The sequence below is a fragment of the Hakea prostrata genome, chromosome 8, assembly GCF_041222555.1.
Source record: "Hakea prostrata isolate BN-2017 chromosome 8, UWA_Hpros_2, whole genome shotgun sequence".
NCBI lineage: Eukaryota > Viridiplantae > Streptophyta > Magnoliopsida > Proteales > Proteaceae > Hakea > Hakea prostrata.
In genome coordinates, this window is record NC_142607.1 from 6,573,520 (window position 1) to 6,586,778 (window position 13,259).

The 13,259-nt window shown below is 40.2% G+C and overlaps 2 protein-coding genes across 2 annotated transcripts; one reads left to right on the top strand and one right to left on the bottom strand.

Moving 5' to 3' along the window:
• On the bottom strand, positions 1–11,005 carry LOC149006527 (uncharacterized). Its single transcript, XM_089165592.1, has 8 exons — positions 10,621–11,005; positions 10,409–10,493; positions 10,197–10,238; positions 7,299–7,467; positions 1,732–1,784; positions 1,379–1,615; positions 499–545; positions 1–374 (listed from the first exon to the last, which is right to left on the bottom strand). Exons 1-8 carry the CDS (start codon positions 10,890–10,892, stop codon positions 320–322), a joined length of 960 nt encoding a protein of 319 aa, XP_089021718.1. The 5' UTR covers positions 10,893–11,005; the 3' UTR covers positions 1–319.
• Positions 11,006–11,019: 14 nt separating this feature from the next.
• Positions 11,020–12,617, top strand: LOC149006528 (asterix-like protein). Its single transcript, XM_089165594.1, has 3 exons — positions 11,020–11,226; positions 11,449–11,549; positions 12,509–12,617. The coding sequence occupies exons 1-3, from the start codon at positions 11,077–11,079 to the stop codon at positions 12,570–12,572; spliced, it is 315 nt and encodes a 104-aa protein (XP_089021720.1). The 5' UTR covers positions 11,020–11,076; the 3' UTR covers positions 12,573–12,617.
• Positions 12,618–13,259: the final 642 nt, after the last annotated feature.

Genomic DNA, 13,259 nt, shown 5'->3' on the forward strand with positions numbered 1-13,259 from the left:
AGAGAATAGGGCCCACTTGGAACTTTTCCAAATTACATTAACATCACTCCTTGTTAACACAGGCCAATCTTCAGTACATTCCCAATGGGATCCCAAGTTTACTCAATAGTGTTGCCAGATATAATCCAGATAAAATGAAATTAGAGTTGATCTGATTTGTAAAAGCAAGAAATAAGTTCGCTAAAAAAAATTCATTTCATTTGTAGGGTTCTTTTACAAACTTGACTGATGCGAAAAGCTAAAAGCTAAAAGCCCTATATTAACACTTCTGCAAACCTTTTAAATTTGCTGTCAATGATAGCTCCTAACTTTGTTTGGTTTATGAAAAGCTTACATGCATTTCTTCCCCCACTGTGGCAAATATTTCATCAACCCTGCAGGTTTAGGTGGAAATATACCTTAGAGAAATTTGTTACAAAATCACAATGGTCATGCCATTAGAATCAGAGCTATGTTTCTGTCAAAACAAATACAGAAGGTTCTTCCCTTGGGCTTTACCTGTATGTATCTATGTTCACCTCTGCAAGCCATGCTGTTAGGTAGACCTGCAACACAAATGATTCAGCGAGTCAATTGATGGCAGTATATACGGATGGGGACGGGGGGAGGCCTGGACGTTTCCTAGGCCTAACATAGATCTTTTAGCAAGGTGAAACCCCAAAATTCAAGAGATGATAAAACCATTTCAAAATTCAAAAGAGGTCCTCAGGTTGGCACATGCAAAATATCCTCTGTCCATATCAGCTGTTAGTGCAAAATATCCTGACCAACCACATTTGAGTGCCACAGCACTAGATTTTTTGCGGTGCATAATATCATCCATTGAAGTTACAGGACATTGCAATTAAAAGTTCCAAGAAAACCAGGCTTCCTTAAACTGTGCATGATCAAAGATTTTCATTTGGCTGAAAACAATATGCCAGGTGGAAACTTTTAAAGAGCCTGGATCTCTTTTTGATCGAGCCTGGCACACTTGTCTCACAAAAATATTGCAGATAAATATTTAAGGGACAATACAATACATGAAACATTTTCAAAAAAGTTAAATCTGGAGTCAGGTGCATTCTTCTTGGTAATCTTCAATCCATAGTCAGTGAATGAGATGTTTCTGATCTGTAGTAAGTATATTTATGGACAACAGTTTGTTCTGTAACGTAGAGTCCCCTTGATTTTTCATCATTGTTTTTTTGTCTTGTATAATTTTGATGCCCCTTCTATCCCTAACTCCCCCCCAACACCCTCTCTCCCCCCCAAAAAAAAAAAAAAAAAAAAAAAAAACCAGAAGGAAGAAAGAAAGAAAACCACCAGCACACATACAGACACAAAAAGAGATACATTGGGTAATACAGTAATAGTTATTTAGGACAAGACTTCCAACCTGTAAAATCTCAGGGCTGGGTAGCTGATTAGGTCTTACAGCACTTGCACTCGGATCATCTGGCTCCCAACCCTTTAACCTTGGAGGAAGCGGTTGACAACTTTCTTTTGAATAGAGGTTACTTATGGTTAAATCATTGAATTCTCCTGGATAAAGCTCATCAGACCAACATAATCCATCACCTTCTTGCAGAACTTCGCCACAGCTGAGGGAGAGTAACTCAACCAAGATACACCGCTAACCAGATCAAGCAATACAAATTTGGGAGTTAGAGGGGAGAGAGGATTGCAAGGAGCTCACACAGAAGAAAGAACTCATGCAACATTATAGATAACAAAACAAATGACTATTACCTTCAGACTCAGCTCCAAACCAAACATTTTAAGTAGCTCTTGTCCCAAGTTCTCTGAAATTGCACAAATATCATAGCCATCAACAAGATGACGGGTTTAACTATCACAATGAAAATATATTTCCAATATATTTCCAATATATTTCCAGATAGTATTTTGGATCCCAGTATTTAATACCAGACATGGTAAAGTAATGCTAATGGAAACTAACAGTTACAACAGGATGACTTCAAGAATGAATAGGAAATAAACCTAACTGCACGCTTAAGATATGAAAGCTTTGTGAGCCTTTTGTTATACTGGACAGCCATGCTTCAGTTAAAAAGTCTGAGACTGCAGACAATGCAGTTAAATGACTTAAAAAACTTAAAATGCGCTTATTTTATTAGAAATAATAAAGGGCCTTTTGATCCAACCATTCCGATAGGCCTATAATATGGGCAGAGGCTATTATTAACAACAACAACAACAACAATTGGCTACATGGATTCATGTCTTCCAATCAGCTCTGTTTGAGGTCATACTAGATACAAGGCCTACGCTATGCATATCCTTTCTCACCACATATCTTAAGGTTATCTTTGGTTTGCCCCTAGTTCTTCTAATTCCTTCAATCTGAATTAAATTGTTTCTCCGTACCGGGGCATCTAAAGACCTTTGTTAAACATGGCCGTGCCACCTCAATCGATTTTCTTATAGTTTATGATTTATCGGAGCCACTCCCAAACCAACTCTAATGTGATCATTTATTATCTTATCCTTCCTAGTTTTGTTAGTCATCCATCTTGGCATCCTCATTTCTACTATACTTAGTTTATTTATATCATGCTTCTTAATAGCCCAACACTCACCATACATCATAGCTGGTCGAATGATGGTCCTATAGAATTTTTCTTTGAGCTTTAAAGGAATATGCGCCGCAGCACCAAAAACCACAAAGAAGAGAGCAAGGAGGAAAGGGAGGAAGAGAAAAGGAGAAGGCAAAGAAGGGGAAAACAGGACAACGCGCCAAGAAACAGAAAGGAGAAGCAAGGCGGGAGCAGGAACAAAGGAAAAAGGGGAGACCACAGAGGGACCGAGCGGGGGACAGAGCGGAACGAAAAACACAACCGGCCAACCGAAGAAAAAGCAAGACGGGAAGGCGGAACAGAGCAGCCCGGAAGCGGGCCACCCCCCCACCGAGGAAGGGGAGGGAGAAAGGAGCGGAGGGCCAGGCCGCAGCAAGGACCCCGGGGGAGAAGAAGAAGGAGAAAGGGAAGACAGGCCGGCGCGAGAGGAAAGCGAGGCAAAGAGACAACAAAAAAAAACAACAGAGGGGGGAGAAAGGCCACAAACAACGAAAGGGGAGGGAACCGCAGAACAAGAGGAGGCACAGGCGGGCGGCAGCCGGAGGCAAACAACAAACGAAAAAACAAAAAAAGAAAAGAGCACCAAGAAAGGAGCACAAGGAAAAGGACGCGGGGCGGCCCGGACCCCAGGAACCATGGAAAAAGAAAACGCCCGGGGAAAGAGGGCGCAGCCCCCCGCTGGGAGTGGGGGTGGCGAACACTTTTGATCCTTTCAATCTTGAAAATGTTCATTAATAGTTGGGATTAAATCAAATAAATAATGGTAAATGCATGCTGTCAATCACACAAGACCCTAGACGCACCACTCCACTTCATCCACCTTATTTTAATTTTTAGGGAAACATCGTCCTCTATATCACCTTTTTAATTTATGATTGAGCCAAGATACCTAAAATAATTGCTTTGTGGAATCTCATTCTTATCAAGTTTCACTACCTTATCATCTGTCTGATCACAACTAAAGTTGCACACTAGATATTCCATCCTCATTATACTTAGTTTAAAGCCTCTTGATTCCCAAAGTTTTTTTTCCATGACTCTAACTTGGTATTAGTCTCTACTTGTGTCTTACCTTCAAAACAATATCATCAGCAAAAGCATACACCAAGAAGGCTATTAGTTAAGTGCATTTATTTCTTTATTTTAGTTCTTAATAAATGTTTTCTCCCTTGGGTGAATAAAGAATTCATTATTTAAAAAAAAAAAAAAAAAGGGCCCATCATCAAACCCTAACCCTAGAATTGACCTAAAACCCTTTCTTGATCTAACCATACCAACCAGTTCATCCCAAGACCCTGATACTTGATATTAGCTTCTAGTTGGTCACCTACCAATCTAGAAATACATTATTAAGTCTTTCATGAGAAGGTTAACAGAGCTAGTTGAGGACCACAAACATGATATTCAGAGATGAATGTTCAAATTGATTAAAAGGTTGAAGACATATATTTCGTTAGGCCACCAATGTTTCCTTAAGAGAAAGCTCCATGCCTTGAAGACCACATTCCTAACATTCACAAGCTACTAGAGTCCTATAATGGTTTAGTACAATATTCACAACATATAATTGATTCCTTGACTTTCCCAAACCCAAGGTCAAGTTTCTTCAAGCTGGGGAAATGTGAAGCAGTCACCTACATGGACTTATTTCAATAGAAATAAGCATTAGATCAGTTGATCTGAGATGGTTTTCATTTTACTGGCCGACTTTAATGGACCTAAAACACGAGAATAGGTTTGGCATATTGGACTAGTTAAGTGTCTTTATTTCTTTATTTCAACTTCAATGTTTTCATTTGACTGAAATAGGATTCTACAAGTCCAGACCTGTTTTGAGTCAGTTTTCTCCACTTTTCAGTTTCTTAGTCAGTTCATGTTACCTTATTAGTATTGGATTGGGTCTTTCATTGTTAGTTCTTTGAGTCTATTATGGAGTCTTCTATATAAGCATATAAGGGGGTCCATCCTTGTAAACCTTTATTAAAAGAGAAAACTTGATTTAATATGTTTGAGTTTGTAGTTTCCAGGGAATTTTTACTTGCTAATACTGAATCATCCCACGGTTTACACTGTGGCCATTGGAACACTGTAGTATTTTTTGAGATTTGGTTATTCTAACAGTTTGTGAACCTTGGTCCATCAGAAAAGGTTTACTTTGACCCCATTGTTGACTTAAATTTTGTAAATGGTTTTCTTGGGATCCTGTTATAGGAATGCGTGGTTCATCCTACCAACGCAAAACGTCTCATATCTTATAGTCAAATTTGAACTACAAGTGCAAAAAATAAGTGAAGACGGGACACCAACAACACTGTCAATTGGAACAACTATGCAGAAGTTCTTCAACGCTTGCTGGATTCTCTGCAGAAAATTCTAGACTTGTGAAAGGTGAACTTGGCACTTATTTTGGGTGTCAGTCTATGTGGAAGGATAAAATGAAGGCATTTCCACAGGTCATGATAAAGTGAAATATATGTTCTTAGTTTAAGAACTTGGTTTTAGAGGCCAACTCTGTCAGCCAAAAACTGAGTTGGTGAACCTTTTCCAGTTTGAACTGAAGCCAGATTTCAGTGGGATGCATGCAATTACCAAGATCTCACTGAGAAACCAATATTCCAGTGACTCGTAGTCCACCTAATCTTGGAAACCCTAGAAAATGAGATATTACCAAGATGTCCTCTATCTATCCTCTTAGGGCTAAAAACGAATTAGTTTGGCTAATGCAATTTTACCTTCCACTGATTTTTCTTTTAGGCTAGAAAAGTCTTCATTAAGAAACTGAGTGAGATACAACCGAGGAGTCTGGGTTGTTTAAGTGGATGGGGCTTTGTGGGTTTTTATGGGTTACTGTTGCAGGTTGCTAGTCTAGAGTGCATGGGCTCGGTTGGGTTGAAGCAGGTAATGGCCAAGTGGGATATGGAGGGGATAATAATAAATTTGGGAGAGGTATATTTTGTCCAGTGAAAGGGTTGAACATAGGCACATGGTTCTGAAATTGACATGACACCTGGCAGGCCGCCAAATGAGGAATGAGATTGAGCAAGGCTTGCGTGAGTTGGAGAGATGTTGGTTGTTGACTTTGGGTTGATGGTTCCGAGAAACTACTGTTTGGCATCAAGGTATTTTCACCAGAAAAGCTGTGGGGCAGGAGCTGGGAAAGGGACATATGAGAGATCATCGTATCAGTTTCAAGCTTTTTCTCTTGATCGCTCATGGCACTTTTCTCCACCACTTCTGCTGTAATTAATTCCTTGTCCTTTGTCTCCCCCTGCTGGCATTTGGCAAGTTGCCAAAATGATGATCTGCCTCCCAGCTGCCCAGGTGTCCTGAACTGTGACATTCCTTTTGTGCCAAACGTCTCTTCCATCTTCCTCTTCTCCAGTAGGGCAACGCTAGTACCCTCTGCCTCTCCCCTCTACAACTCCATGATTTCTTAACTGAGTAAATGTTTTATTTCACCATACTTCTCATCAGTTGTGGACTTCCTCTTATCTCTTTCTCGATCATCTTCCTTGGCAAAGCCGAGCAATCTGAGAATCTTTCGCATCCATGTTCATCTCTATGTTTTCCTTCATCGTCAATCCACTCCGAGCATCTTTCATTTCATGGCGAATCTTCCCGCAGCATGCGCAATAAGCAGGGAATCGTTTATATTTCACCTCCACCATAAGCTGTGCCCCATTCTTTCTCTGCATATGATTCAGCCTTCAGTGGGTTTCTGATATTAATCTCCATTCGAACTCCAGGAAAGAAGATTTTCCCCCTGGTGTTATACCTTGCACAAGGCCTGCTTTTAGAGGCTTCCCAACTCTCTTGCTCAAATCCACAGCAAGCTTCAAGTCCTGTAGCTCCTTCGGAAGTCCATGTAAATGCACCCACAACTCCAAGTTTACAAACTCCCAATCCTCCTCTGGTCTCCGTTTCTCCGTCAGCGTCAGATTTCCTCCAATAGACCAAGGCCCTTCCTCCCATACATTCAACATATCTAAGTGATGTATGAACGTGAAACTATATACCTTACTTCCACATTCATGAACTTCAACCTCCTCCTTTGTATTCCAGGCCTTTATGTGTCCTTCTGTGATAGCCTGGTATCTGAATCTCTTCCCTTCCATGACCTTTCCCATCAATTCAAAGTTAGTCATTTCTCGAACTCTTCTCCAAGCAGGAATGGCTTTTCTTGGTTTGCCTTTCTATCAACAATCTGCCTTGATGATCTGGGTTCTTCATGATGAGGTAATGCAAGGATATGAGGTTTCTTAGAGTGGGAAGATGCAGCAAACTCGGGACCATTTAGAAACAGAGAAGAAAAAACCTTGCAAAACAGAATGTAGAATGGGGAAAGTCACGCCATACAGGCGGGGCGAATCACACCAGAGGCAGAGACTCTCTCTCTCTTAAGTCAATGATTCACATATTTCCACTGATTTGAGTAGGCAAATAATTGCAAGTTGATACCAACATTGGCTTGATTAAAAATAGCTAGCATGGGATTTAATTTTAACAAATGGTGAAACTGAAAAAAGGGGTTTGGGCAAGATGATAATTTGGAAATACTACTTAAATCCCAGTCCAAGCTGTAGCTTTACTATTTCCCAATTTATAAAGGACATGGAATTAAAAGAATTATGAATTCAGAGTAATAGTGTCACACCAGAACTTAGGAATTTCATAAAATTAAGAGGATTATAGAAAAATGAACAGCACAAAAAGCATTACCAAATGATGAGACTGGCCAAAATCTGAAAACTGGAATACCCCCACCATCACCACTGTCATTTGTAGCGTCAGAATAACTAGAGAACTGTACAAGTGGGCTACCAGCCGGTCCTTTAAGGAAACATCGCATGGAGCTACAAGTGTTGACCATGTGAGAGATTACAGCCACCTATAAATAAGTAAATGATATATGCAAGTTCATATGTGGAAAAGTCAGTGTCATCAGATACTGTAAAACATTGATTAGTTCAAGGATTTGATCTCCATTCTAGAACAGTTCATAAACATTTTCAATAGATGTTGTTCATTGGCTTATTGTATTCATTGGCAAAGTATGGGGTAAATATAAAACCATATTTATTCTTCGTGAAGTAATAAAACAAAGACAGACCGCCCCCCAACCCCACCAGAACAAAGGACCCCCCACACCAACACACCAGGCCCGCGGAACCAGTCGCCCCCCACCCCCCCCCAGGCCGCCCGGGGAAGACCAACCCCGCACCCCACCCGGAGAGCCCAACCGCCCCCCAACCCAACACCGGCACCCAACCAAAAGACCGGGAAGGCGAGGACAGAGCACAACGCCCAGGCCGGAGGAAAGCCCAGCAGGCCCCGCCCGCGCCCGGGCCGGGCGGAGAGCAAGCCGGCCCGGAGGATGGAAGGGGGGGCACGCATCACTCGAGCGCGACCAAACCCGCCAGGCAAGGAAGCAAAGAGCAGGACCCCCCCCCCCGAGGACCCCAAGGAAGGCCAGCGGGTACCTCTTTTTGGGAGCTGGCTTATTGTTTTGTTCCTGTTCCTTTAGTTTTCATCAAAAAAAAAAACAAAGACAGTATTAGCAAACATGTAGCTCAGCATAGAAGGCTTGAACTCAGACCTCCTGGTGAACATGGGCTTAGCACACCACAACATCACCAACTGTGCTACGCAGCTGTTTAGTGAAGCATATAAGTTCCCACTAGGAATTTAATGAATCAAATTATTTGTGCAAATAAGCAGAGAAATTGATGCAGTAGCCTTAGCCTGGCCGGGCTGACATGATCCACTCGGAAACTCAGCCCAAGGGTTGGTCCTAAACCAGTTTTCTGGTCTGGCAAGGGCTGACAATATATTATTTACTTGTACATAGATAACGAAGAGCTTCTTAGGTGGTTTCCTATATTTTAACATGAGTATTATGGTGAGTTTCTTATTTCAGTTCTTTCTATATTGATTAGGTTTCTATTTTTATGCAAGGCTTATAGCCTTTTGATTCTTGAAATTGTAGGAGGTAATCAATTTTTTGAAGTTTGCTGCTAAAGCTGGGCATAAGTGTGACTGAGTTTTCCCTTCCTCATTTTTTCTTTCTATTCTTCTACCTTTTCTCTGGGAAGCCCACCACTGCAGACCCCTCTAAGGTCTGCACAAGAAATATAACACTACTCCCTCTTTGTTGATTCAAACACCTTTTTCTTATTAAAATGAAATAAATCTTCTAAAAGTTTTGAGCAAATATTATTCTTTATTCATCCACTCCCTCCCTCCCCCCACCCACCCCCCCCCCCCCCAAAAAAAAAAAAAAAAAAAAAAGGGCAACAATTATTTTTTATAATGGATTTCAAGACTTCATATATAAAGGACATGGGTGTATGTATACCTTTTAATGGAGGACCACTAGAATGGTTTGTCAAGCACAACTGAATTTGGAAACCCAACCCAGGGTTTTTGATCTGACAAGGACTGATAGAGGTAAATTGTTATTTTGGGTTGTCCCCCTTTTATTATTTCAATAATGTTGACAGAGTTGTAGGACAGAGACTATTAGTTTTAGAATTCGAATAGGTGTTTGGTTTATTTATTCTTCTCTTTATATACTTGTAATTATAGACAAATTTTAGATTTCAGAAGAGTAAGTTTATTGAGTTTGCTTCCACTGAGTGTGGCATGATTGTGGCTGTGAGTCTTTTTCTTTCCCCTTTTCACCACATCGTCATCTTCTCATTGCCCTCTTTTCTTCTCTGTTATTTATTCCGGCTGAAGGTTTCCCCCATTCCAGCGATACCTTAGTTTCCCATATCAGATTTGATCAATCTTTCCTCTTATGTTTCTTTCCTCATCTTTAGGGAGTGTCTAGCCTATCCAGGCAAACCAACCCAAGGGTCTCTAACTCTCAGTTGATGTATACATTGACATTGCCCCTCCCACAGCCTGAGCTTTTAGGTGAAATGGTCGCAAACATGCATCAGAGAAAGGAGCTCAAGAGTTCAACTCCTCGGAAGTGCATCAAAAAAGTGTTCCTGACATTTCTTCTTCTCAGTTCAGTGTTAAGGAAATGCCGAGGAAGCCATGTGTGCAAGGACTACATGATCTTGGCTGCCATGTAAGGGTTTGAGGGAGGGCTGAGTGTGAGTGTTGAAGTATTGACACTGTGATTTCCTAATAGTTGGAGCTTTTAGGTGAAACAGCTGCAAACAGTCTCAACTACAAAATTGTTTTCCAAAGTTACCTTCAAGGTTTCATGTAGTGACTGGAGTTTTAAGTGGTTTCACATGCAACTCAAGTGATCTGGATTTTGACGGAGTAGGTCTGTTTTCTAACCCACACAACAAGTTGGAAATGACTATCCAGGCATGGTTTGATTTCAAATGTAATGCACCATTCCCATTCGACGGACTTCTATAAATGTTACAATGTATAACATGATTTCACTAGTTATATGAGCAGATGTCCGACATAAACATCTTCATCTCTTTGAAGTATGCACTAATGACATTTCTATCAATGACCAACAATGACATTTCCATCAATGAATAACAAAGGTAGCTTATTTATTTTCTCCAGTGACAGAGTCATAGATAACTTATCTGCAGTAACATGTTAGACTATGAGTAAACAAATAATGATGGAAAGAGTACATACCATATCTTTGTAAGAAGATAAAAGCCTTCTCCCATAAGACTCCTGAAACAAGATTCAATTACTAAAAAGAAGATACATCCAAGTCTTAAGAAGAGAATTTGCCATCAAACAGAAGACAGGAAACATTAACATGCCAAGCATAAACAAAAATCTGAGCAGTTGATCAAAAATCAATTTCAATGGAAGAATTTCAGCTAAATATAGAAACTTACTTGCTGTTGAGCCAACTTATAGCAAGCTCTCTTTCGAATATCTGGCGTATCACTTAAAACGCCCAAATCCATCGCAGGCATGTATCTAGCTCAACGTTCCAAGAAAAACCGAGGAACTATTAGAATTTAGAAAAACAGTAGAAATAGCTTATTAGCAAAATCATAGCACAAACAGTATATCGAGAAAAAGACGCAAAGAGAGTGTAGCAAACCTCTGTGAGAGATAAGCATTTACAAGGGATGTTGCGTGAGACCTGCCACTGGAAGACGCAGACATCCATTGTTGCTTGTAAGATTGCAATTTGGACCATTGGTTTCTGAGATTTCGTTGCGCAGCAGGTCTCCATAGTCTTGCTACAGAAGAGGAAATAGAAGAAGAAGAAGAAGCAGTGCTAGGGTTTCTGTCAGTATTTTGAGCATTTGATTCCTTTATCCCCGAAGAAGAAGGGGAAGAAGTAATAGGAGCAAGTTCTGTAGTAGACATTTCAGTGCGAAACGCAGAGAAAGAAGGTCGCAGAACACAAATAGTGATACCATTTTACACATTTACCCCTCATTTGAATTCAAATTACGTATTCTACCGTTCTCTTCCTAAGGTTACTAGCGAGGAAAACACCCAAAGGAAGGGAGAGAGAGAGAGAGAGAGAGAGAGAGAGAGAGAGAGAGAGATGTCGCATAACAACTCTTCTGCTAGCGATCCAAGGCAACCTTCGACGGCGAAGCCATATGTGCCACCAACAGTGGCTCCACAAGACTTACCCTTCAATTATGCTGGCTTCATTGCGATGATCTTCGGTGTGACTGGCATGTTGCTCAAGGTATTTTCCAGATTTTTTCTCTCTTTTATCTTGATTCTAGGTTAGGAATTTATGATTACTTGTTGGTTCCCTTTTTTCTGGATTGAGAAACCTTTTTGGCGTGTAAAATTCGTCCAGATCTATTTCTATATTATTCCTCCAATGGCAGGAATGTGAACGGATTAACCCTGGATTTGGGTTTTAATAATTGATGGCTTGTATTGATAATTTCTTCTTCTTCAGTACAAGCTCTGCTCGTGGCTTGCTATAATATTTTGTGCCCAATCACTGGCCAACATGCAGAATTTCGAAAATGATCTAAAACAAGTTTCCATGGCCATGATGTAAGTGAATCTCTTCTCTGAACCTAGTTGTTTCTGAAAATTTCACGACTTTCCCGTTTGTGTTGTCTTTCACTGTCAATTAATCTGATTTCTAGTTCCTAGTTATGTTAATAAGTTGCTAACGATTGAGATTTTTCATGGAATTTTATTCCAATTGATGTTCCCTCCCACCATCTCCCGCAACTGTTACTTCTACATTTCAAGAGTAGTTGAATTACCATTGTAGGACAAAACATGAAGATGACATTGGGTCTATGACTCTGTTCATGAGGTCAAAACACTGTTACTGACTTACTGTTTGTGTCGCCAACAATTCATTCAGAATTAATACTGAATGCTCAGTTGATTCCAGATTCTGTTATTGTCGTTACCCATCGACTGAACACCGCTGTTATTTCAGTGGTGCAGTCTTGTTGTTGTAACTTCTGGATATCATCATTTAGCAGCACCGATCAGTAGTGGAGATATGAACTGATCCCTGATAAGGAGGTTTACACTCTATCCCTAGTTTGATTTCCTAACTCCCACTGCTTTGAGAGATCTGTTCTAACTTTCTAGTTTTGACCCTGGTTCATACCTCATTAGGGTGCTTTCTTAACAGAGGCTGAAATTTGTATCGGAAGACCTACCCAACCCCTACTCCATTTGATCCAAGTTTGACCCCCAAACTGCTGGCTGGATTACCTACTAATTGTTACTTTCTGTTTTGGTGTTAACCTTCTAATTCTAGTCTGCTTCTATTATTGATGACCTGCTTCAAATATTAACGACACAATTTTAGTTGGATATTGATTTGACTGTATTACTACTAAAAGTTGAAAAACCTGATGTATCTGGAATGGAACCTGGAAGCTTACCTGCATATTGGATGAAATTTAAAATTGCTGGTCTTGAACTTTTGATCTTTGTGCCACTGGAAAAGTAGATACTAATTTCCTTACTCATTTGAAATCTGCCAGGTTTGCTATTATGGGGCTGGTATCGAACTACTTCGGACCTGCTCGACCGGTCAAACAAAGTTAGAACTCCAAATTTCTTTGGCCTGCAATCATGAGATGAATAACAAAATGCACTATTACTGAGGACGAGAATTCCTCTTCTATGAATATTATATTGAGATTAGCTGGGTAGAGAATTGTTTTAAGAATTGTACTCCTTTTTTAGTGCTCTCTGAGATGCATTCGTTATCTTGGTAACTGCACATGTATATCTGATTTGGATACAGATTTTGAATTTTCTGTCTTATAATCTGGTCCTCATGGTTTTGATGGAAGATATAAATGTAATATTGCAACATTCTTAGCTGAATAGCTGATGGCAACATGCTGTGAGCATGGTGATATTCGTTTCAGCCATATGTTCTATCAATCTTGCAGATTTAGTGATTTGCTGAGCTGTACAGATCAGAGTACAAGATAACAGGAATAAGGAGTAACTGTATTATCCACAATGGAAGATTATGGCTGTGTTTGGTATGTACTTTGGATCAAGAACATATTCTGAAATGTCAAAACGACATTTGTATTACATTTCCACTCTCGAATCCTGTGATGTTTCAGAGACACCCAATTCTTGGAATGTTCTTTTCATCTGTTTGCATTATGTGTATGATTGATGCTGAAGTTTGCTTGCTTGACACAGTAACCAATTGTTGAGCCTAGCTCTAGCAAACATCGGTGCCACTGACGAACCTTCTCTTCTCCAAATCTT

What these genes read in the sequence shown, in the direction of transcription:
- LOC149006527 (XM_089165592.1), bottom strand. Translation starts at nt 10,892, where the DNA reads ATGTCTACTACAGAACTTGCTCCTATTACTTCTTCCCCTTCTTCTTCG. An exon ending in TTGGCCAGTCTCATCATTTG is followed by an intron (nt 1,785 to 7,298) that starts GTAATGCTTTTT and finishes GTGCAATTTCAG; the next exon opens with AGAACTTGGGACAAGAGCTA. An exon ending in GTTTGGAGCTGAGTCTGAAG is followed by an intron (nt 1,616 to 1,731) that starts GTAATAGTCATT and finishes TGATCTGGTTAG; the next exon opens with CGGTGTATCTTGGTTGAGTT.
- LOC149006528 (XM_089165594.1), top strand. Translation starts at nt 11,077, where the DNA reads ATGTCGCATAACAACTCTTCTGCTAGCGATCCAAGGCAACCTTCGACG. An exon ending in TGACTGGCATGTTGCTCAAG is followed by an intron (nt 11,227 to 11,448) that starts GTATTTTCCAGA and finishes CTTCTTCTTCAG; the next exon opens with TACAAGCTCTGCTCGTGGCT. An exon ending in CAAGTTTCCATGGCCATGAT is followed by an intron (nt 11,550 to 12,508) that starts GTAAGTGAATCT and finishes GAAATCTGCCAG; the next exon opens with GTTTGCTATTATGGGGCTGG.